General features: G+C 43.1%; 1 protein-coding gene across 1 annotated transcript in view; it reads left to right on the top strand.

The window, feature by feature from the left end:
* Positions 1–237: 237 nt before the first annotated feature.
* The window catches only part of LOC109870354 (ras-related protein Rab-40B), a 74,542-nt gene continuing 47,363 nt past the window's right edge, over positions 238–27,416 (top strand). The window contains exon 1 of the mRNA XM_031804843.1: positions 238–952. Coding sequence (XP_031660703.1) covers positions 811–952 — 142 coding nt within the window. The 5' untranslated portion in view covers positions 238–810. The remainder of the gene's footprint in view (positions 953–27,416) is intronic.

Raw genomic sequence — 27,416 nt, 5'->3', positions numbered from 1 at the left:
GCCCACAAATACTGACCCGGAATCAGTTCAAGCAGCCGTCATCGGTCATCCTATCCCTTCCTACAGGGTTAAAATCCCTAACACTGATCTCTCATCAGGGCTAGCGTTGACTCCAGCTCAGACCGAACAAGGCTTGGCAAGCAGCGGTAGTCACACCCCTCTCTTGTATCAAATGGGTATTTAGGGTTTTTGACTGACGTTTGCAGCGACTACTACCGATTCAAGGCTGCCCTAGCAACCCGCTGGATGAGCCAACCAAAGCGGCGCAAGGCTTGACCCTCTGCGGCTACTGGAGACATGCCTGCTTGGAGAGAGGAAACGACAGACATCCGAGAGAGCTGCGGAACAGCGTGGCTGGCGACCCAAAAGCAGGACTATAAAAAAATGACACTTCTGGTACGTTAAAGGCACGGTTGCGTGAATGAAGGATTTATGGAAAGAAGATTTGAGCACAGGAACAGGTTCGGCGTGAGCGGCAAGCTTTGATGTTACAGTGGATTACACTGTAGATGTAGGCTCATTTTTATACATTTTTAATTAAATTGTGTTGTCACTTTCGGTGACCAAATTGACACTTGTAGCTTTCATTCAAGCTTCTATTTTGGAGACTTTGTGAGTTACCAGATATTATTTTTGAATCGTAATATAAACAGTCGAAGAACACCACATTCAATTTGACTCTCTTCTTTGCTCCTTTGATTCGTGCGTCACACAGCTCAAATCTCGAGTTGGAGGAGAAACGGAAGAAGTGATCGAACAGTCGTGTACACGGTGTTCCATGATGGAACATAATCATTCTTCACCGTGAGGATGAACCACAGAACCAGCCCCGCCAAGGCTTACGATTTTCTGCTCAAGTTTCTCCTGGTCGGGGACAGCGATGTGGGAAAGGGGGAGATACTTGCGAGCCTCGAGGACGGAGCTAGCGAGTCTCCATATGGCTACAACATGGGTGAGTGTCCAGTTTACAACAGTGTAAATACAAAGAAACAAACAATACATTTTCATTTCAAACATTTTATTTATAGAAAAGGTTTAATTAACATTACTTCTACGCCGTGCTTCTACATCTGCATTGCTTGCTGTTTGGGGTTTTAGGCTGGGTTTCTGTACAGCACTTTGTGACATCAGCTGATGTAAGAAGGGCTTTATAAATACATTTGATTGATTTGATGTTATGATCACCACGAATCGAAATATCGAAAGGAAAATATATTGATTGCGCAACACAAACCAGTGATCACACGCAGTCCATTTTATGCACAACTCGTTATGGCTGGTACAGTACATGTCATCTGAGCCCAGAAAAGCGCAGTGGTCGTCATTCCTTAGCAAGCCAGTGCACATTCTTTAAGTTAAATGCGGTTATATTTGTGATTAGTGGACTATAAGACCATGGCTGGGCATGTCATCTTGGACGTCTGCGAGTTAGTGTGTCCCAAATGGTGCACTACTTCTGTGGTGCACTATTATAGTGCACTACTTCTGACTAGGGCCCATATTACTCTGGTCAAAAGTAATGCCCTATTTAGGGAATATGGTGCCATTTCGGACCAGAGTATGGATGATCATCACGGAAGGACAAGACATATTATGGCCTTTGATGATGTCACCCACCAGTGTCAGAGCTTGACAGTCTTCTAGGGGGGAAAAACAATATATGTTTTATTACTGGAGATATTACTGGAGATATTGACTGACTTGTTGCACTCTGTCATAAGAGGTTGACTGTAATATTACAGTCATCTGTCAGAGAACTGGTTCTCTCTGTCTCTGTCTCTGTCTCTCTCTCTCTGTGTCTCTGTCTCTCTCTGTCTCTGTCTCTGTCTCTCTCTGTCCCTCTCTCTGTCTCTGTCTCTCTCTGTCCCTCTCTCTGTCTCTCTCTCTGTCCCCATCTCTCTCTCTCTCTGTCCCCATCTCTCTCTCTCTCTCTCTCTCTCTCTCTCTGTCCCCATCTCTCTGTCTCTCTGTCTCCATCTCTCTCTCTCTCTCTCTCTCTCTCTCTCTGTCCCCATCTCTCTCTCTCTCTCTCTCTCTCTCTCTCTCTCTCTCTCTGTCTCTGTCTCTCTCTGTCCCTCTCTCTGTCTCTGTCTCTCTCTGTCCCTCTCTCTGTCTCTGTCTCTCTCTGTCCCTCTCTCTGTCTCTCTCTCTGTCCCCATCTCTCTCTCTCTCTCTGTCCCCATCTCTCTCTCTCTCTCTCTCTGTCCCCATCTCTCTCTCTCTCTGTCCCCATCTCTCTCTCTCTCTCTCTCTCTCTCTCTCTCTCTCTCTGTCCCCATCTCTCTCTCTCTCTCTCTGTCCCCATCTCTCCCCCCCATCTCTCTCTCCCCCATCTCTCTTGCTCTCTCGATCTCTCTAATATCCCTTATCCGCGTCCCTAAATAAGAAATCCACACGATAACAATGTAACGCATGTTCCATAGTGTACCTTGTACTTGAACATAAAAGGAGTGTAATGAAATCTTGGCCATATGTCTCACCACCCATTGATTTTCACAATGCATAACTTGAGTGTGCTACCCTAAAGGTGGTAGGTAGATGTTGATTTCGGGCATGTCTGAGCTTGTTTCTTCAACCGTGGGAAAAGTCTCTCTCTAGCGTTGGTTCGAAGGCACGTCCAAGCTTGTTTCTTCAACCGTGGGAAAAGTCTCTCCAGTGTTGGTCGAAGGCAGCTCAGACAGCTATTCAGGAAAAGCCCACACCAATGCTTTCCAATAAGTCAATACCTCCAGTACTGCCCGAGCCACAGTTTTTCCACAGCAATCATCATACACACTGCAAGAAGAATGCTGAGGGGAAACAGAAGAGCTACGGCAGGGCATGATACAATAATTAGGTTGTGAGCATAAATGCATATTTCTGTTCTCTGTAAGTAAAAAAACAAAACAATAAAGTGCATCTTATGTTTGTGTATATAATACAGACTTGCTCATCCTGGATATACAGATAGCTGACTCTGCCCAGGATTTTGTTGACATGTTAATGAGGTATATGAGAGCAGAGTGTACCTCAGGGACTGACTCTTCTAGTTCCAGGCCTGGGGAGGGAGTACCTCAGGGACTGACTCTTCTAGTTCCAGGCCTGAGGAGAGAGTACCTCAGGGACTGGCTCTAATAGTTCCAGGCCTGGGGAGGGAGTACCTCAGGGACTGACTCTAATAGTTCCAGGCCTGGGGAGGGAGTACCTCAGGGACTGACTCTAATAGTTCCAGGCCTGGGGAGGGAGTACCTCAGGGACTGACTCTTCTAGTTCCAGGCCTGAGGAGAGAGTACCTCAGGGACTGACTCTTCTAGTTCCAGGCCTGAGGAGAGAGTACCTGTCAGATTTCCAGTCATTCCAATTAATTTCATAGGCCTACACTTGATCTAAAAGTATAGGACTTGGAAATATAGATGAGCCAAATTGTTTTACCGGAGCATAACCCAAAAACTATGGACTTATTAGCTTACTTTGTTGTTTATGACTGTTGTCCTGGAGGACTGATTGGGCTTATTGCTTCCAGTTGAAAAGGAAATGCTGCTCTCATGGAATGGAATCCTTTTCGTTTCAGCACTACTGAGATGTGCTATTTGCATGTTAAAATGTATGCCATATGCTGCATTTGCTATAGACCTAATGTTTTTGTTCTGGACACTTTTTGATAACTCGATAGTTTGCAGCTTTTTTAAGTCTTATCAAAAGTGTACGAGTTTTAGCATGTGTCTGTAAGGCCTATCAAGATTTTTGTGGAATCAGCACAAATTCAATTGAGCAATAAAAGCCCCACCTTAAAATAAACTGGTTTTTGACAGTATGGAGCACTATACCAGTATGGAGCACTATACCAGTATGGAGCACTATACCAGTATGGAGCACTATACCAGTATGGAGTACAATACCAGTACGGAGCACTATACCAGTACGGAGCACTATACCAGTACGGAGCACTATACCAGTACGGAGCGCAATACCAGTACGGAGCGCAATACCAGTACGGAGCACTATACCAGTACGGAGCACTATACCAGTACGGAGCACTATACCAGTACGGAGTGCAATACCAGTACGGAGCGCAATACCAGTACGGAGCACAATACCAGTATGGAGCACTATACCAGTATGGAGTACAATACCAGTATGGAGCACTATACCAGTACGGAGCACTATACCACAGTGGAGTACTATACCAGTACGGAGCACTATACCACAGTGGAGTACAATACCAGTACGGAGCACTATACCAGTACGGAGCACTATACCAGTACGGAGCACAATACCAGTACGGAGCACAATACCAGTACGGAGCACAATACCAGTACGGAGCACAATACCAGTACGGAGCACAATACCAGTACGGAGCACAATACCAGTACGGAGCACAATACCAGTACGGAGCACAATACCAGTACGGAGCACAATACCAGTACGGAGCACAATACCAGTACGGAGCACAATACCAGTACGGAGTACAATACCAGTATGGAGTACAATACCAGTATGGAGTACAATACCAGTACGGAGCACTATACCAGTATGGAGTACAATACCAGTACGGAGCACTATACCACAGTGGAGTTTAGAAGGGAGCAACTACCTCAAACTTTTATTCCATAGGCTGGGATCCGCACCATGCAGCTGTTGCAAGAGCGCATTTTTCACAGGTTGACGTTTCTTGGCATGAGTCTCGTCCTGGAGCCAGAACTGAGCGGTTTCCACTAGATGGGAAAGCTGCAAAGTCAAAATTGTCTGTATTGTAAAAATTTATGAAAACAAAAATGATCTTTTTGGTCTTAATTTAAGGTAACGGTTAGGCATTATGGTTAGCAGTGTGGTTATAATACAGACTTGCTCATCCTGGATATACAGATAGCTGACTCTGCCCAGGATTTTGTTGACATGTTAATGAGGTATATGAGAGCAGAGTGTACCTCAGGGACTGACTCTTCTAGTTCCAGGCCTGGGGAGGGAGTACCTCAGGGACTGACTCTTCTAGTTCCAGGCCTGAGGAGAGAGTACCTCAGGGACTGGCTCTAATAGTTCCAGGCCTGGGGAGGGAGTACCTCAGGGACTGACTCTAATAGTTCCAGGCCTGGGGAGGGAGTACCTCAGGGACTGACTCTAATAGTTCCAGGCCTGGGGAGGGAGTACCTCAGGGACTGACTCTTCTAGTTCCAGGCCTGAGGAGAGAGTACCTCAGGGACTGACTCTTCTAGTTCCAGGCCTGAGGAGAGAGTACCTGTCAGATTTCCAGTCATTCCAATTAATTTCATAGGCCTACCCCTTGATCTAAAAGTATAGGACTTGGAAATATAGATGAGCCAAATTGTTTTACCGGAGCATAACCCAAAAACTATGGACTTATTAGCTTACTTTGTTGTTTATGACTGTTGTCCTGGAGGACTGATTGGGCTTATTGCTTCCAGTTGAAAAGGAAATGCTGCTCTCATGGAATGGAATCCTTTTCGTTTCAGCACTACTGAGATGTGCTATTTGCATGTTAAAATGTATGCCATATGCTGCATTTGCTATAGACCTAATGTTTTTGTTCTGGACACTTTTTGATAACTCGATAGTTTGCAGCTTTTTTAAGTCTTATCAAAAGTGTACGAGTTTTAGCATGTGTCTGTAAGGCCTATCAAGATTTTTGTGGAATCAGCACAAATTCAATTGAGCAATAAAAGCCCCACCTTAAAATAAACTTGTTTTTGACAGTATGGAGCACTATACCAGTATGGAGCACTATACCAGTATGGAGCACTATACCAGTATGGAGCACTATACCAGTATGGAGCACTATACCAGTATGGAGCACTATACCAGTATGGAGCACTATACCAGTATGGAGTACAATACCAGTACGGAGCACTATACCAGTACGGAGCACTATACCAGTACGGAGCACTATACCAGTACGGAGCACTATACCAGTACGGAGTGCAATACCAGTACGGAGCACAATACCAGTACGGAGCACTATACCAGTACGGAGCACTATACCAGTACGGAGCACTATACCAGTACGGAGTGCAATACCAGTACGGAGCACTATACCAGTACGGAGCACTATACCAGTACGGAGCACAATACCAGTACGGAGTGCAATACCAGTACGGAGCACAATACCAGTATGGAGCACTATACCAGTATGGAGTACAATACCAGTATGGAGCACTATACCAGTACGGAGCACTATACCACAGTGGAGTACTATACCAGTACGGAGCACTATACCACAGTGGAGTACAATACCAGTACGGAGCACTATACCAGTACGGAGCACTATACCAGTACGGAGCACTATACCAGTACGGAGCACAATACCAGTACGGAGCACAATACCAGTACGGAGCACAATACCAGTACGGAGCACAATACCAGTACGGAGCACAATACCAGTACGGAGCACAATACCAGTACGGAGCACAATACCAGTACGGAGCACAATACCAGTACGGAGCACAATACCAGTACGGAGCACAATACCAGTACGGAGCACAATACCAGTACGGAGTACAATACCAGTATGGAGCACTATACCAGTACGGAGCACTATACCACAGTGGAGTACTATACCAGTACGGAGCACTATACCACAGTGGAGTACAATACCAGTACGGAGCACTATACCAGTACGGAGCACAATACCAGTACGGAGCACAATACCAGTACGGAGCACAATACCAGTACGGAGCACAATACCAGTACGGAGCACAATACCAGTACGGAGCACAATACCAGTACGGAGTACAATACCAGTATGGAGTACAATACCAGTACGGAGCACTATACCAGTATGGAGTACAATACCAGTACGGAGCACTATACCACAGTGGAGTTTAGAAGGGAGCAACTACCTCAAACTTTTATTCCATAGGCTGGGATCCGCACCATGCAGCTGTTGCAAGAGCGCATTTTTCACAGGTTGACGTTTCTTGGCATGAGTCTCGTCCTGGAGCCAGAACTGAGCGGTTTCCACTAGATGGGAAAGCTGCAAAGTCAAAATTGTCTGTATTGTAAAAATTTATGAAAACAAAAATGATCTTTTTGGTCTTAATTTAAGGTAACGGTTAGGCATTATGGTTAGCAGTGTGGTTAGGTTTAAAATCCGGTTTTATGACTTTGTGGCTGTGCCAGCTAGTGACCACCCACTGGGCACACCACGTCATTTCAACATGGATCATATTTGGTTGAGACGTTGATCAATGAGATTACAACCTATATTCACCCACACAAAAAGACAGCCAAACGTTAGTTGAATTACCAGAGTGTTAACACTATGTGTTCAACCATATAAAAGCATGACCAAATTCCAATGGAAAAAAACTGTCAGAATTTTGGTTTAGTTGTCACAACATGTCTAAACTTTGCTTTCCACCATTTTAAAAGCACAGCAAAGTTCAAAATGTTAATAGAATGTCAGATATTTGGTTTATTTATTCAACAGATTGTGTTATAACTGTGCTTTATCTGACAGCAGAACCAAATGACCTGGATGACAGTTGAGATTACATTAAACCTACATGGTGCAAGTGATCAATGCTGTTGGAGATTCTGTACAGATTATCACAGTCCTGTGGCGACCTGTTCATGCTATCTTGAACATGGACACTTTAAATGATTATATAAGATATATATATTAGTTACTCGTAACCTCAATGTGGGCATGTATGTTTTATTGTATTATGGTTGAATGTTACATTAGTTTGTAAAATGGCCTTAACTTCAGGCAATTTACTGGATTACAAAAGTAATATTGTGTTTGGTTGACAACGCAACCAAATATCAACATTCAACTGAAATGTATTTATTGTTTGGATAGTTCCATCTGAGCCACTGGTTTAATCCCATTCGTTAACTTTTATTTTAGGTTGAGTTGGAGATATGAATCCTTGTTAATAAGACATTTATTGTACTTCAAAAATGATATTGAATTGTGTTTGGTTGTCAACACAACCAAATGTCAACATTTGAAGGAGTTTTATCTTCTGCCTGGAAAGTTCCAGCTGTGCCATTGACTTAGTCTGGCTTAAATTCCAGTCTACAAATTGTTAATTGAAATGTTCGATTCCCTTCTCCATCTCAACCAAAAATATAACTTAAAGAATAGGACTAAATAATAAATTATAACTTTATTTAAATAAAGTTTCATTTAGTCCTCTTCTTTAACATATACATATATATATATATATATATATATATATATGTGTGTGTTAAAGAATGACTAAATTAAAAACTTTATTTTATTTATTTATATATATATATATATATATATATAATGTGTGTACCAGTCAAATGTTTGGACACACAAACTCATTCAAGGGTTTTTCTTTATTTTGACTGTTTTCTACACCTCGAGCTCAACCTCAAGACAGAGCTGCTCTTCCTGCCGGAAAAGGCCTGCCCACTCCAAGACCTCTCCATCATGGTTAACAACTCCACAGTGTCGCCCTCCCAGAGTCAAAGAACTTTGGCGTGACCCTGGACAACACCCTGTCATTCTCTGCAAACATCAAAGCAGTGACTCTCTCCTGCAGGTTCATGCACTACAACATCCGTAGTGTACAATCCTACCTCACACAGCAAGTGGCACATCCTAATCCAGGCACTTGTCATCTCCCGTCTGGACTACTGCAACTCACTGTTGGCTGGGCTCCCAGCTCCCTGCTTGTTCCATCCTCTGCACATTCCACTGGCTTCCAGTCAAAGCTCGCATCCACTACCAGACCATGGTACTTGCCCACAGGGCAGCAAGATGTACTACCCCTCCCTACCTTCAGCCTAAGATTGAGACTTGTCCCGAAGCCACTCCTGCATTGTCTTGGCTGTGTGCTTAGGGTTGTTGCCCTGTTGGAAGGTGAACCTTCGCCCCAGTCTGAGGTCTGTAGGTTTTCATCAAGGATCTCTCTGTACTTTGGTCCGTTCATCTTTTTCTCGACCCTGACTAGTCCCTGCCACTGAACAACATCCCCACAACATGATGCTGCTACCACCGTGCTTCACCGTAGGGATGGTGCCACCACCATGCTTCACTAGTCCCTCAGTCCCTGCCGCTGAACAACATCCCCACAACATGATGCTGCTACCACCATGCTTCACTAGTCCCTCAGTCCCTGCCGCTGAACAACATCCCCACAACATGATGCTGCTACCACCGTGCTTCACCGTAGGGATGGTGCCACCACCATGCTTCACTAGTCCCTCAGTCCCTGCCGCTGAACAACATCCCCACAACATGATGCTGCTACCACCGTGCTTCACCGTAGGAATGATGCCAGGTTATCTCCAGACATGACGCTTGGTTTCATCAGACCGGATAATATTCATTCTCATGGTCTGAGAGTCTTTTTAGGTGGCTTTTGGCAAACTCCAAGCAGGATGTCATGTGCCTTTTACTGAGGAGTGGCTTCCGTCTGGCCACTCTACCATAAAGACTGATTGGTGGAGTGCTGCAGAGATGGTTGTCCACCTGGAAGGTTCTCCCATGGCCACAGAGGAACTCTAGAGCTCTAGTCATAGTGACCATCGGGTTCTTGGTCATCTCCCTGACCAAGGCCCTTCTCCACAGATTGCTCAGTTTGGCTGGGCGTCCAGCTCCAGGAAGAATCTTGGTAGTTCCAAATTCTTCCATTTTAGAATGATGGAGGCCACTGTTCATGGGGACCTTCAATGCTGCAGAATTGTTTTGGTACACTTCTCCAGATCTGTGCTCGACACAATCCTGTCTCGGAGCTCTACATACAATTCCTTTGACCTTATGGCTTGGTTTTTGCTATGACATGCACTGTCAACTGGGGAAGCTTTCATAGACAGTTGTGTGCCTTTCCAAATCATGTCCAATCAATTGAATTGACCATAGGGGGACTCCAATCAAATTGTAGAAACATCTCAAGGATGATCAATGGAAACAGGATGCACCTGAGCTCAATTTCAGGTCTCATAGTGAAGGGTCTGAATAGTTATGTAAATTAGGTATTTCTGTTTTCTATTTTTAATAAATTTGGTATTTCTAAAAACCTGTTTTCACTTTGTCATTATGGGGTATTGTGTGTGTGTGTGTGTGTGTGTGTGTGTGTCGCTGAGGATTATTATTTGGTTTATCCATTTTAAAATAAGGCTGTAATATAACAACATTTGGAAAAAGTCAAGGGGTCTGAATACTTTCCGAAGGCACAACACGACCAAAGTATGTGGACACCAGCTCTTCGAACATCTCATTCCAAAGTTGGTCCCCTCTTTGCTGCTATAACAGCCTTCACTTTTCTGGGAAGGCTGTTCACTAGATGTTGGAACATTGCTGCAGGGACTTGCTTCCATTCAGCCACAAGAGCATTAGTGAGGTCGGGCACTGATGTTCAGCGTTTAGGCCTGGCTCGCAGTCGGCGTTCCAATTCATTCCAAAGGTGTTTGATGGGGTTGAGGTCAGGGCTCTGTGCAGCCCAGTCAAGTTCTTCCACACCGATCTCGACAAACAATATCTTAAGTCCCCCGTGCACAAAGCGAGGTCTATAATCATGATGAAACAGGAAAGAGCCTTCCCCAAACTGTTGCCACAAAGTTTGAATCACAGAATTGTCTAGAATGTCATTGTATGTTGTAGCATCAAGATTTCCCTTCACTGGAACTAAGGGGCCCAGCCCGAACCATTATTCCTCCTCTACCGAAATTTACTGTTGGCAAAATGCATTGTGGCAGGTAGCGTTCTCCTGGCATCCGCCAAACCCATACTCGTCGGTTGGACTGCCAGATGGTGAAGCGTGATTCATGAGTCCAGAGAACGCGCTTCCACTGCTTCAGAGTCCAATGGCAGTGAGCTTTACACCACTCCAGTTGACTCTTGGCAGTGCGCATGGTGATCTTAGGCTTGTGTGCGGCTGCTCGGCCATGGAAACCCATTTCATGAAGCTACAGAGGAACAGTTTTTGTGCGGACGTTGCTTCCAGAGGCAGTTTGGAACTTGGCAGTGAGTGTTCCAACTGATGACAGACGATTTTTACGCACTTCAGCACTTGGTGGTCACGTTCTGTGAGCTTGTGTGGCCTACCACTTTGCGGCTGAGCCGTTGTTGCTCCTAGACGTTTCCACTTCACAAAAAAGGCACTTACAGTTGACCGGGGCAGCTCTAGCAGGGCAGAAATTTGACACTGACTTGTTGGAAAGGTGGCATCCTATGATGGTGCCACGTTGAATATCACTGAGCTCATCAGTAAGGCCGTTCTACTGCCAATGTTTGTCTACGGAGGTTGCATGGCTCTGTGCTCGATTTTTATACACCTGTCGGCAACAGGTGTGGCTGAAATAGCCGAATCCTTAATTTAAAAGTAATCCTAGAAGTAATCATCTAGTTGTTAAAAAGTATCTGTAATCTGATTTACAATATTTTTTCTGGTACTTTTTTTTGTAATCCGTTACATGTAATCTGTTACTTCCCAACCCTGCTCATGGGAGAGCACAGGAAAGAGCAGACCTCTCTGGTAACCTCTTTGTTCTCTTTCGGGTCTGGCTGCTACACAGTCTTCTATTACAACTGATCTATTAGATATTGTGGGAAACCACTAGGAACGTTTATGATTTGGTAGCTTTGATACTAGGTCTATTAGTGAACATGTATTGTGTAATAAGTGAATTTGTCCAAATATATGTATGATATATTCAAATGAGGGGACTAGATACATAAAATAATTTACTTTCTAAATGGTAAAACAGATCTGCATAAAAATACCCTCAAATGAAATCCAATGGAATGAGGGTAGCCAAGTGAATGTTGACAATGAGAAAAAGAGGGAGAGATAATAGGGTGAGAGAGGAATAGAGACGGGGACAGAGATAATAGGGCGAGAGAGGAATGGAGACAGAGGGACAGGGACAGAGATAATAGGGCAAGAGAGGAAGAGAGACAGAGGGACAGAGATAATAGGGTGAGAGAGGAATAGAGACAGAGGGACGGGGAGATGATGGGAGAGTCCGTTGTCACTACTACTAATTTGCTGGGAATATTCTAGAAGCTTGTAACGCCTCCATGATGTCTATTAACAGTACTGTCTGGTTGAGAGTTCACAACCCACGGTGACTATTTAAACCTACCCAAACTAGAAAACGTGGACAGGTGGCAGCATTCGCACAAAACTGAAAGCAAGAACCATCGCATTAACCATGTCAAAGTGACTGGGAATAAGGACGAATAAAACAGTGTAGTTATTCCCTCCATAAGGCAGTCAAACAGGAAAACGGTCAGTATAGAGACAAAGTGGAGTCGCAATTCAACGGCACAAACACGAGACGTATGTGGCAGGGTCTACAGACAATCACGGGCTACGAAGGGAAAACTAGTCACGTCGCGGATACCGATGTCTTGCTTCTGGACAAGCACCTTCTTCACCCACTTCGAGGATAACACAGTGCCACCGACGTGGCCTGCTACAAGGACTGTGGGCTCTCCTTCTCCATGGCCGACGTGGCCTGTTACAAGGACTGTGGGCTCTCCTTCTCCATGGCCGACGTGGCCTGCTACAAGGACTGTGGGCTCTCCTTCTCCATGGCCGACGTGGCCTGCTACAAGGACTGTGGGCTCTCCTTCTCCATGGCCGACGTGGCCTGTTACAAGGACTGTGGGCTCTCCTTCTCCATGGCCGACGTGGCCTGCTACAAGGACTGTGGGCTCTCCTTCTCCATGGCCGACGTGGCCTGCTACAAGGACTGTGGGCTCTCCTTCTCCATGGCCGACATGGCCTGTTACAAGGACTGTGGGCTCTCCTTCTCCATGGCCGACGTGGCCTGCTACAAGCACTGTGGGCTCTCCTTCTCCATGGCCGACATGAGTAAGACATTTTAAGAGTGTTAACCCTCACAAGACTGCCAGCCCAGACGGTATCCCTAGCCGCGTCCTCAGAGCATGCACAGACCAGTTGGCTGGAGTTTTTATGGACATATTCAATCTCTCCCTATCTTAGTCTGAAGGCACCCACTTGCTTCAAGATGTCAACTATTGTTCCTGTACCCAAGAAAGCAAAGGTAACTGAACTAAATGACTATCGCCCCGTAGCACTCACTTCTGTCATCATGAAGTGCTTTGAGAGGCTAGTTAAGGATCATATCACCTCTACCTTACCTGTCACCCTAGACACACTTCAATTTGCTTACCGCCCAAATAGATCCACAGACGATGCAATCGCCATTACACTGCACACTGCCCTATCCCATCTTGGCAAGAGGAATACCTAATGTAAGATTGCTGTTCATTAACTATAGCTCAGCATTCAACACCCAGAGGGTGATGGTGTCTGCCCAATGTATCACCGGAGGCAAACTACCTGCCCTCCAGGACACCTACAGCACCCGATGTCGCAGGAAGGCCAAAAAAATCATCAAGGACATCAACCACCTGAGCGAGGCAGTACAGGTGCATCAAAGCTGGGACCGAGAAGCTGTTTTTCAGTCTCTATCTCAAGGCCATCAGATTGTTAAATAGCCATCACTAGCCAGCTCCCACCCAGTTACGCAACCCTGCACCTTAGAGGCTGCTGCCCTATACACATAGACTTGAAATCACTGGTCACTTTAATAATGGAACACTAGTCACTTTAATAATGTTTACATACTGCTTTACTCATCTCATATGTGTAAACTGTTTTCTATTCTACTGTATTTAAGTCAATGCCACCCCTGACAGTGCTCAGTCTAATATTTATTTATTTATTAATTTCATTCTTCTAGATTTGTGTGTATTGTTGTAAATTCTTAGATATTACTGTACTGTTGGTGCTACAGTAGGAACACAAGCATTTAGCTACACCTGCAATTACATCTGCTAAATATGTGTATGTGACCAATACAATTTGATTTGATTTCCAGACAGCCTTCCCCATTCCCCTGGTTGGGGAGCTTCTCCAGGGTGAAATGAGTCTGTCATAGCCTGCCCTAAACAGAGAGGGTATACATCCTGAGTCTGTCATAGCCTGCCCTAAACAGAGAGGATATACATCCTGAGTCTGTCATAGCCTGCCCTAAACAGAGAGGCTATACATCCTAACTGAGTCTGTCATAGCCTGCCCTAAACAGAGAGGGTATACATCCTGAGTCTGTCATAGCCTGCCCTAAACAGAGAGGATATACATCCTGAGTCTGTCATAGCCTGCCCTAAACAGAGAGGGTATACATCCTAACTGAGTCTGTCATAGCCTGCCCTAAACAGAGAGGGTATACATCCTAACTGAGTCTGTCATAGCCTGCCCTAAACAGAGAGGGTGTACATCCTAACTGAGTCTGTCATAGCCTGCCCTAAACAGAGAGGGTATACATCCTAACTGAGTCTGTCATAGCCTGCCCTAAACAGAGAGGGTATACATCCTGAGTCTGTCATAGCCTGCCCTAAACAGAGAGGGTGTACATCCTAACTGAGTCTGTCATAGCCTGCCCTAAACAGAGAGGGTATACATCCTAACTGAGTCTGTCATAGCCTGCCCTAAACAGAGAGGGTATACATCCTGAGTCTGTCATAGCCTGCCCTAAACAGAGAGGGTATACATCCTAACTGAGTCTGTCATAGCCTGCCCTAAACAGAGAGGGTGTACATCCTAACTGAGTCTGTCATAGCCTGCCCTAAACAGAGAGGGTATACATCCTAACTGAGTCTGTCATAGCCTGCCCTAAACAGAGAGGGTATACATCCTAACTGAGTCTGTCATAGCCTGCCCTAAACAGAGAGGGTATACATCCTGAGTCTGTCATAGCCTGCCCTAAACAGAGAGGGTGTACATCCTAACTGAGTCTGTCATAGCCTGCCCTAAACAGAGCGGGTATACATCCTGAGTCTGTCATAGCCTGCCCTAAACAGAGAGGGTGTACATCCTAACTGAGTCTGTCATAGCCTGCCCTAAACAGAGAGGGTATACATCCTAACTGAGTCTGTCATAGCCTGCCCTAAACAGAGAGTATATACATCCTGAGTCTGTCATAGCCTGCCCTAAACAGAGAGTATATACATCCTAACTGAGTCTGTCATAGCCTGCCCTAAACAGAGAGTATATACATCCTAACTGAGTCTGTCATAGCCTGCCCTAAACAGAGAGTATATACATCCTAACTGAGTCTGTCATAGCCTGCCCTAAACAGAGAGTATATACATCCTGAGTCTGTCATAGCCTGCCCTAAACAGAGAGTATATACATCCTAACTGAGTCTGTCATAGCCTGCCCTAAACAGAGAGTATATACATCCTAACTGAGTCTGTCATAGCCTGCCCTAAACAGAGAGTATATACATCCTAACTGAGTCTGTCATAGCCTGCCCTAAACAGAGAGGGTGTACATCCTAACTGAGTCTGTCATAGCCTGCCCTAAACAGAGAGTATATACATCCTAACTGAGTCTGTCATAGCCTGCCCTAAACAGAGAGTATATACATCCTAACTGAGTCTGTCATAGCCTGCCCTAAACAGAGAGTATATACATCCTATCTCAGGACTTTACAGAGGGTCATAAAGTTTTAAAGAATATTCATATTTTTTTTACAAACCCAAGAGCTCGTTGCGTTCATTACATTATGAATTCCATTCTGTGAGTGGTGAGGCAGACAGGCTACCAACACACAGTGGATCAGGAAACTGTCCATTATGTAAGAACAACAACCTGGTAGATGGAGAAAGTGTTTTACAGTGAGTGTGTCCCAAATGGCAGGGCTCTGGCCAAAAGTAGTGCACTGTGTTCTTGTTTTTCGTCAATATTGTGTTTGTTTTTTTCTGCTCTGTGAAATTCAGAATGTGTCACTCTATTTAGACACCTCCTGAGGGAGACTTCCCAACATGCAATGCTAAGCACTTTGGAGATTCAGGGAAAGTGTTATGGGGTATAAATGTAAAACATCATCATCATCAACAACAGTGTTTGTTTTTATTTTCTTTAACTGATGTTTGTTTGACTGATTCCTAGAGGGAGCTGTATAAAAGGCAGTTAGGCTGAATCCCAAATGGGACCCTATTTCCTATGAGTCTTGTTCAAAAGTAGTGCACCATATAGTGGATAGGGATCTATTTGGGACGTAAACATGGTTTCCTCAGAGGACCTTAGTTAGCTGCTAATTACCTCATTTTCTCTCTTTAGTGTTTCTTTCCTAATGTTGTCATTACACCAACACCAACACCAACCGTCGTCATCTGGAGGGAGTCGTTCCTTTATTCCCGTGGGAAGTGTGTGTGTGTGTGTGTTTGTTATTCCTTCATTCCCGTGGGAAGTGTGTGTGTGTGTGTTATTCCTTTATTCCCGTGGGAAGTGTGTGTGTGTGTTTGTTATTCCTTTATTAAAAATAATTTATAAAAACACTGCGACATTGTGTTGTGTTTGTGAAAACAGAAATATTTGACAGGTTTTCCTGATTATACTATAATCAGAGTAGTGGCAGTTATCAACTTAATATTCTGGAGAATCCAATAAGGGGACACATAGCAAGCTCCCTCGGAAGAATTTAGATTACATTTTGGTATACCTATTACCTGAGGTATACCAATTAAGAGACATAAATGTTTCCCAAACTTATTTTGAGGTTTGTCTCTACATTGCTACTTTAAGATGAAGTTCTGTCTGACTTTTCCTGCTTGAATGACGTGTTGGTTTCTACATTAAAAGCATGGACAAAATCCACACGCTGAAGAATGTGTGGGAATTCTCTGGGTGTTCTCTTGCACTACCAGTGAAATCTGTTTTATGTTTTTGTACACTACAATTTTTCCTGGTCGAATTGACAAGGTTTGTTGACTGTGGCCCTGCTGGTATCACAGGATATGATGAATCTGATGTGTGTTTTATATAGGAGCCACAGTTTCCTCCACCTCCGGGCTGGTTTGGCTTGTTTTAAACACCATGGAACAGAGGCTGTGTGTTCCCCACGTGGCACCCTATTCCCTATATAGTGCACTATTATCTACCGGAGCACTATGGGCCCTGGTCAAACGTAGTGCACTGTCTAGGGAATAGGGTGCCATTTAGGATGCAGGCAGTGTTTTCCCCCTTCAGTGCTCTGGCCAATAGCCGTAAGGCTACTAAAATGTGGAATCAACAGGATCCAACGTTCATCTCAGTTTGGGGTCAGTTCTACTAATAGGATGACATGGAGGGAGAGTGGAAGCATTTCTGTGGTCAGCCCAGTCTCCATAGCCAGAGAAAGATGTTTCAGTCCCAAATCATACCCTATAGGGCTCTCGTCAAAAATAGTGTACTATGTAGGGAACAGCGTACCATTTGGGATGCGCACAGAGAGTGAGCTGGGCGGTCTGGATGAGATGATGGCTGAGTTGGAGCGCTCACAGGGGAATGACCACAGACTCTAGAAGCAGTGGAACAGTTGGAACACAGACAGTGGAATGACCACAGACTCTAGAAGCAGTGGAACAGTTGGAACACAGACAGTGGAATGACCACAGACTCCAGAAGCAGTGGAACAGTTGGAACACAGACAGTGGAATGACCACAGACTCCAGAAGCAGTGGAACAGTTGGAACACAGACAGTGGAATGACCACAGACTCCAGAAGCAGTGGAACAGTTGGAACACAGACAGTGGAATGACCACAGACTCCAGAAGCAGTGGAACAGTTGGAACACAGACAGTGGAATGACCACAGACTCCAGAAGCAGTGGAACAGTTGGAACACAGACAGTGGAATGACCACAGACTCCAGAAGCAGTGGAACAGTTGGAACACAGACAGTGGAATGACCACAGACTCCAGAAGCAGTGGAACAGTTGGAACACAGACAGTGGAATGACCACAGAGATTCTAGAATCTCTCTGCTCCAACAGAATCCTTCCATAAACTGTTGTTGAGGTCGCAGGCCACAGAACCGTTCCAAACCAAAATAGATCACTTGATTATAGTTCAGAACACACACATACAGGGAAAGAGTCACGCATGTACAAAGACAGAAGTACTAAATTACTGCGTGGTAATATCAGCATGGAGGGCCAAAGCTCCATCCCACTAAAACAGGATGATATTTCAGGCGTCTTTTCAAACAGCTCTTACACTAAAGGGCATTTTCATACATTTCACAGTATTATTCCAACCTCAGTGTGAGACAAATCACATTTTGGACTGGACTGGGCCTTTAACAGAAGGCGAGGGAGGAGAGGAGGAGTGGGAAGGAGGAGAGCTATTGAGCCCTACAGTAATCGTACTGAAAGAAAGTGCATTGCCATCAGTAACAGATGCCAGAGAGGTGAGATGGAGGGATGAAGGTTGACAGATGGAGGGAAAGGTGGGAATGACCTGCAGGATTCAGCCTTACTGTAGTAGGCTGGTAGTACTGTAGGAGGCTGGTAGTACTGTAGGAGGCTGGTAGTACTGTAGGAGGCTGGTAGTACTGTAGGAGGGTGGTAGTACTGTAGGAGGCTGGTAGTACTGTAGGAGGCTTACTGTAGTAGGCTGGTAGTACTGTAGGAGGCTGGTAGTACTGTAGGAGGCTGGTAGTACTGTAGGAGGCTGGTAGTACTGTAGGAGGCTGGTAGTACTGTAGGAGGCTGGTAGTAGGCTGGTAGTACTGTAGTAGGCTGGTAGTACTGTAGTAGGCTGGTAGTAGTGTAGTAGGCTGGTAGTAGTGTAGTAGGCTGGTATTAGTGTAGTAGGCTGGTAGTAGTGTAGTAGGCTGGTAGTAGTGTAGTAGGCTGGTAGTAGTGTAGTAGGCTGGTAGTAGTGTAGTAGGCTGGTAGTAGTGTAGTAGGCTGGTAGTAGTGTAGTAGGCTGGTAGTAGTGTAGTAGGCTGGTAGTAGTGTAGTAGGCTGGTAGTACTGTAGTAGGCTGGTAGTACTGTAGTAGGCTGGTAGTACTGTAATAGGTGACTGACTGGATGTGTCCCAAATGGCACCATGTTTCCTCTGTAGTGCACTTCTGTTCACCAGAGCCCATAGGGAATCAACCAACCTAATGCAGTTGTTTTCTTATTGTCTGGATACGTAGAGCTACACTAATGATGCAACAATTACTCTGACATATCCTAACCTAGAGAGAGCATTTATTTTTACACGGAAAGTATACTGCGTGGTGTGTGTGTGGTGTGTGTGTGTGACCAGGTCTGCCAGGCAACACAGGGCGCTAGGGCAGCAGGTCACCCTAACGATTAAAGTGTTGGGCCACTAACCGAAAGGTTTCTAGTTCGAATCAGACCCCACTCTCTCAGGGAGTGCACTTGTACAAATATAAGCACCCCCTATTTGACCTCTGATGATGCATGTCAACAGACATAATAATGATTATCATAACCCCTTACATAACGTCGCCTCTCCACAGTGTTTTGTGTGTACGGCTGTATGTGCTAGGCTTAGGGTTTTTCTCAAAATAACCCTTCAGACTCCTGAGGGGCCCTCATATGAAAACTGTCTCTCAAAATAACCTTTCAGACTCCTGAGGGGCCCTCATATGAAAACTGTCTCTCAAAATAACCCTTCAGACTCCTGAGGGGCCCTCATATGAAAACTGTCTCTCAAAATAACCCTTCAGACTCCTGAGGGGCCCTCATATGAAAACTGTCTCTCAAAATAACCTTTCAGACTCCTGAGGGGCCCTCATATGAAAACTGTCTCTCAAAATGACCCTTCAGACTCCTGAGGGGCCCTCATATGAAAACGGTCTCTTAAAATAACCTTTCAGACTCCTGAGGGGCCCTCATATGAAAACGGTCTCTTAAAATAACCCTTCAGTTGGTTTTTAGAAATTGTACCAATTGTATTAAAAATAGAGAAGATAAGGTTTCAGACCCTTTGCTATGAGACTCGAAATTGAGCTCAGGTACATCTTGTTTCCATTGATCATCCTTGAGATGTTTCTACAACGTCATTGGAGTTGTCATGGCGTGGCCCTTCTGGGTGTATATTGTGGCCCTCCCACCACAGGTTTTACAACGGTCATAAATCCCGGGTAGAAACTCTCGGCCATGGGTTATTGAGGGACAGAGCCTATGGAGAACAAAGACATTCTTCTTGCCCAAAACGCCCAATCCCCAAAATTGGAGAATTAAACAATATTTATATTTTTGAGAATGTGGGAATTGTCCGTGGGTATTTTTAAAGAACAATCCTGTCAAATTTGTTTCATTTGGTGATCTCATGAAGGACAGGAAACACACATTACTGTGTCTTTGTTTGTGTACACTTCTCAATTATTAGTTTTGCATGTGATGGTTGTGTAAACTATATGATTGAATATGAATCTATTTGTGAGAAGATGTGATGTTGGCCTTCTAAACAAGATACTTGTTTAGACAAAGTTTTAACTAGTCAGTGGCCACACCCCCATGAGCCCAGACATCACAGCAGGCGTCATGGAACAGACCATTCTTCCACAGAGTATGAAACCACCCGTGACAAAATGTACATTAGACCAGAAAATATGGAGCTGTCGCTACATGTTGAATTAGTTGGCAACTCTACAAAAGGACTAGACCAGAGAATGTGGAGATCATTCCATTGTTGAAATGGCTGAGAAATCTACAAATTAAAGAACAATTATTCAGGCTGCAGCTGTTTTTAAACACTTTAGTCTGGTAAACGCATCCAGTCTAAGAACATTTCCGAATGGTACTCTGAAGTATCCATTATAACAACCTACACCTCAGACAGACTTTGATCTCTGGTGGACAAACCAGAGGCTTTCTGTCGACTGACTATCCAGCAGATGGACCGGCGTCCACAGAGAGGGACAACAAAGGCATACACTCGTAAATATGTAAATTTACATTTATTTTCGAATGAGCGGTTGCTCATGTTCAATGTATAGACATTTCCATGAGTGTAGTGTAGTCAACTGTATGTACTTGAATCCACTCTCAGTTTCCTGTTCTTGAGTGGTCCCCACCCCCTTTCCGTTGTCTACCAAGCCGTCATAACGGTTTTGTCCGCTAGGGACTTTTTTTTGTATCATGTAGTAACCAATGTATAACATTTTTGTGTGTGTGTGTGTGTTTTATGTAAACCTGTGATTAAGTTAGTTAGTAAATAAATAATTTGTATATTGTTGAGTCATGATTCTATGCTAGGGTTCGTGCAGATATCCAAGGATTTGCGACGTTCAGTAATGAGACTGATGAGGTAATATATTAAGTGACTGTAATATATGAAAATATCTGAAGAGTTATATTTGGAAATTGACACTATATAAACAATACTTTTCTGTGGTGCCCCGACTTCCTAGTTAAAGTTACATGATTAGTTAAATTGTGTAATTTAAATTACACAGAGAATTGATTTGATAATATAAAGTCTTCACATTTAATGATATCAAACACTACAACAGGGTCCACCTGTGGTAACTGAAATTGATTGGACATGATTTGGAAAGGCACACACCTGTCTATATAAGGTCCCATAGTTGACAGTGCATGTCAGAGCAAAAACCAAGCCATGACAAATATGACTCTATTCGCTAACAGGACAGTGTGCCTGACTGTATTGAGTGAGTCAACGTATGTGTAGATGTGTTTGTCCTGGTTAAATTAGAGGAGTCTAGCTGAGCTCTTGTATGTTATTGCGTGTGGGCGTACGTGTGCGCACACGTGCATGTGTGTGAGTGGACACATACTGTAGCCATGCGTTTGTGTGAATCTTCCTCAGGGTGTCAGCACAAACTACACTATGTCCAATCCAATTACACAATGTCAAGTCAGAGACAGACCGATCCAAACCCAACCAGACAGTTGAGGGAGCACAGAGAGGCCGGAACGACACCTAGAGGGATGCGTGATGGGTACAGGTCGTGAGGAGGGCGGTTGCCAGGGGTGACAGTTTGACTGGTGAACTGACTCTTGATGTGGAGGAAAAGCATTAAATGCCACCTGTGATTTGCCAGCTGCCATTTGGTATCCATTATTACGATACAATCCATTATTACGATGCGATACAATCCATTATTACGATACGATACAGTCCATTATTACGATACGATACAATCCATTATTACGATGCGATACAGTCCATTATTACGATACAGTCCATTATTACGATACGATACAGTCCATTATTACGATGCGATACAGTCCATTATTACGATACGATACAATCCATTATTACGATACGATACAGTCCATTATTACGATGCGATACAGTCCATTATTACGATGCGATACAGTCCATTATTACGATACAGTCCATTATTACGATACGATACAGTCCATTATTACGATGCGATACAGTCCATTATTACGATACGATACAATCCATTATTACGATACGATACAGTCCATTATTACGATGCGATACAGTCCATTATTACGATGCGATACAGTCCATTATTACGATACAGTCCATTATTACGATGCGATACAGTCCATTATTACGATACAGTCCATTATTACGATACAGTCCATTATTACGATGCGATACAGCCCAGTATTACGATGCAGTCCATTATTACGATACGATACAGTCCATTACTACGATACAATCCATTATTACGATGCGATACAGTCCATTATTACGATGCGATACAGTCCATTATTGCGATACAGTCCATTATTACGATACGATACAATCCATTATTACGATACGATACAGTCCATTATTACGATACGATACAATCCATTATTACTATACGATACAGTCCATTATTACGATGCGATACAGTCCATTATTACGATGCGACACAGTCCATTATTACGATACGATATAATCCATTATTACGATACGATACAGTCCATTATTACGATACAGTCCATTATTACGATGCGATACAATCCATTATTACGATACAATCCATTATTACGATACGATACAATCCATTATTACGATACGATACAATCCATTATTACGATACGATACAATCCATTATTACGATGCGATACAGTCCATTATTACGATACGATACAATCCATTATTACGATACGATACAATCCATTATTACGATACAGTCCATTATTACGATGCGATACAGTCCATTATTACGATGCGATACAGCCCATTATTACGATGCGATACAGCCCATTATTACGATGCGATACAGTCCATTATTACGATGCGATACAGCCCATTATTACGATGCGATACAGTCCATTATTACGATACGATACAGTCCATTATTACGATACAATCCATTATTATGATACGATACAGTCCATTATTACAATGCGACACAGTCCATTATTACGATACGATACAATCCATTATTACGATACGATACAATCCATTATTACGATACGATACAATCCATTATTACGATACGATACAATCCATTATTACGATACGATACAGTCCATTATTACGATACAGTCCAGTATTACGATGCGATACAATCCATTATTACGATGCGATACAATCCATTATTACGATGCGATACAATCCATTATTACGATACGATACAATCCATTATTACGATACGATACAATCCATTATTACGATGCGATACAATCCATTATTACGATGCGATACAATCCATTATTACGATGCGATACAATCCATTATTACGATGCGATACAATCCATTATTACGATGCGATACAATCCATTATTACGATGCGATACAATCCATTATTACGATGCGATACAATCCATTATTACGATGCGATACAATCCATTATTACGATACGATACAATCCATTATTACGATACGATACAATCCATTATTACGATACGATACAATCCATTATTACGATACGATACAATCCATTATTACGATACGATACAATCCATTATTACGATACAATCCATTATTACGATACAATCCATTATTACGATGCGATACAATCCATTATTACGATGCGATACAGTCCATTATTACGATACAATCCGTTATTACGATGCGATACAATCCATTATTACGATACAATCCATTAATACGATGCGACACAGTCCGTTATTACGATACAGTCCATTATTACGATGCGATACAATCCATTATTACGATGCGATACAGTCCATTATTACGATACAATCCGTTATTACGATGCAATCCATTATTACGATACAATCCATTATTACGATACAATCCATTATTACGATGCGATACAATCCATTATTACGATACAATCCATTATTACAATACAATCCGTTATTACGATGCGACACAGTCCATTATTACGATGCGATACAGTCCATTATTACGATGCGATACAGTCCATTATTACGATACAATCCGTTATTACGATGCGATACAGCCCATTATTACGATGCGATACAGCCCATTATTACGATGCGATACAGCCCATTATTACGATGCGATACAGTCCATTATTACGATACAATCCGTTATTACGATGCGACACAATCCGTTATTACGATGCGACACAATCCGTTATTACGATGCGACACAGTCCGTTATTACGATGCGATACAGTCCATTATTACGATGCGATACAGCCCATTATTACGATGCGATACAGCCCTTTATTACGATGCGATACCGCCCATTATTACGATGCGATACAGTCCATTATTACGATGCGATAAAGTCCATTATTACGATGCGATAAAGTCCATTATTACGATGCAATCCATTATTACGATGCAATCCATATTACGATGCGACACAGTCCATTATTACGATACAATCCATTATTACGATTCGACACAGTCCGTTATTACGATGCGACACAGTCCATTATTACGATGCGATACAGTCCATTATTACGATGCGATACAGTCCATTATTACGATACAATCCATTATTACGATGCGACACAGTCCATTATTACAGACCATTATTACGATGCGATACAGCCCATTATTACGATGCGATACAGCCCATTATTACGATGCGATACAGTCCATTATTACGATACAATCCGTTATTACGATGCGACACAGTCCATTATTACGATGCGATACAATCCATTATTACGATGCGATACAATCCATTATTACGATGCGATACAATCCATTATTACGATGCGATACAGCCCATTATTACGATGCGATACAGCCCATTATTACGATGCGATACAACCCATTATTACGATGCGATACAGCCCATTATTACGATACAATCCATTATTACGATGCGACACAGTCCATTATTACGATGCGACACAGTCCATTATTACGATGCGATACAGTCCATTATTACGATACAATCCGTTATTACGATGCGATACAGACCATTATTACGATGCGATACAGACCATTATTACGATGCGATACAGCCCATTATTACGATGCGATACAGTCCATTATTATGATACAATCCGTTATTACGATGCGACACAGTCCATTATTACGATGCGATACAATCCATTATTACGATGCGATACAGCCCATTATTACGATGCGATACAGCCCATTATTACGATGCGATACAGTCCATTATTACGATGCGATACAGCCCATTATTACGATGCGATACAGCCCATTATTACGATGCAATCCATTATTACGATGCAATCCATATTACGATGCGACACAGTCCATTATTACGATACAATCCATTATTACGATTCGACACAGTCCGTTATTACGATGCGACACAGTCCATTATTACGATGCGATACAGTCCATTATTACGATGCGATACAGTCCATTATTACGATACAATCCATTATTACGATGCGACACAGTCCATTATTACAGACCATTATTACGATGCGATGCAGCCCATTATTACGATGCGATACAGCCCATTATTACGATGCGATACAGTCCATTATTACGATACAATCCGTTATTACGATGCGACACAGTCCATTATTACGATGCGATACAATCCATTATTACGATGCGATACAATCCATTATTACGATGCGATACAGCCCATTATTACGATGCGATACAGCCCATTATTACGATGCGATACAACCCATTATTACGATGCGATACAGCCCATTATTACGATACAATCCATTATTACGATGCGACACAGTCCATTATTACGATGCGATACAGTCCATTATTACGATACAATCCGTTATTACGATGCGATACAGACCATTATTACGATGCGATACAGACCATTATTACGATGCGATACAGCCCATTATTACGATGCGATACAGTCCATTATTATGATACAATCCGTTATTACGATGCGACACAGTCCATTATTACGATGCGATACAATCCATTATTACGATGCGATACAGCCCATTATTACGATGCGATACAGCCCATTATTACGATGCGATACAGTCCATTATTACGATGCGATACAGCCCATTATTACGATGCGATACAGCCCATTATTACGATGCAATCCATTATTACGATGCAATCCATATTACGATGCGACACAGTCCATTATTACGATACAATCCATTATTACGATTCGACACAGTCCGTTATTACGATGCGACACAGTCCATTATTACGATGCGATACAGTCCATTATTACGATGCGATACAGTCCATTATTACGATACAATCCATTATTACGATGCGACACAGTCCATTATTACAGACCATTATTACGATGCGATACAGCCCATTATTACGATGCGATACAGCCCATTATTACGATGCGATACAGTCCATTATTACGATACAATCCGTTATTACGATGCGACACAGCCCATTATTACGATGCGATACAGCCCATTATTACGATGCGATACAACCCATTATTACGATGCGATACAGCCCATTATTACGATACAATCCATTATTACGATGCGACACAGTCCATTATTACGATGCGACACAGTCCATTATTACGATGCGATACAGTCCATTATTACGATACAATCCGTTATTACGATGCGATACAGACCATTATTACGATGCGATACAGACCATTATTACGATGCGATACAGCCCATTATTACGATGCGATACAGTCCATTATTATGATACAATCCGTTATTACGATGCGACACAGTCCATTATTACGATGCGATACAATCCATTATTACGATGCGATACAGTCCATTATTACGATGCGATACAGCCCATTATTACGATGCGATACAGCCCATTATTACGATACAGCCCATTTATTACGATGCGATACAGTCCATTATTGCGACGCAAATCAAATTTTATTTGTCACATACACGTGGTTAGCAGATGTTAATGCGAGTGTAGCGAAATACTTGTGCTTTTACGTACGAACGTGCAGTAATATCTAACAAATAATCTTAACAATTTCACAACTACATCATACACACAAGTGTAAAGGAATGAATAATGCAAATGTTACATTTGTGCTGCACTCATTGACCAAAAGTAAAGCGTGGCTTTTCTGACGTTAATGACTGTAATTATCAGGACCTCGTATTGAGCAGACCCACAGTACACTGCTGTTTCCAGACATGGTAAGGCTCTGAGCACATACTGAAGCTTCATCATAATACTCACAGGTTTAGTGTGTGTGTGTGTGTGTGCGCGCGCGCTGCTGTCACTATGTAGCTGTCTGTGCTGTGTAGTATGAGTCATTCTCACTGGGTGAGATCCAGTGGGGATTTCATCATCACTACTGTAACTTAACCCTTAGATGGTCATGGATTTAGTTTGATTTCTATGCAAACACATTGTCATCTTCACGT

This window comes from Oncorhynchus kisutch, linkage group LG25 (genome assembly GCF_002021735.2).
Source record: "Oncorhynchus kisutch isolate 150728-3 linkage group LG25, Okis_V2, whole genome shotgun sequence".
Classification (NCBI taxonomy): Eukaryota; Metazoa; Chordata; class Actinopteri; order Salmoniformes; family Salmonidae; genus Oncorhynchus; species Oncorhynchus kisutch.
This window is presented reverse-complemented; position numbering and strand designations above follow the sequence as displayed.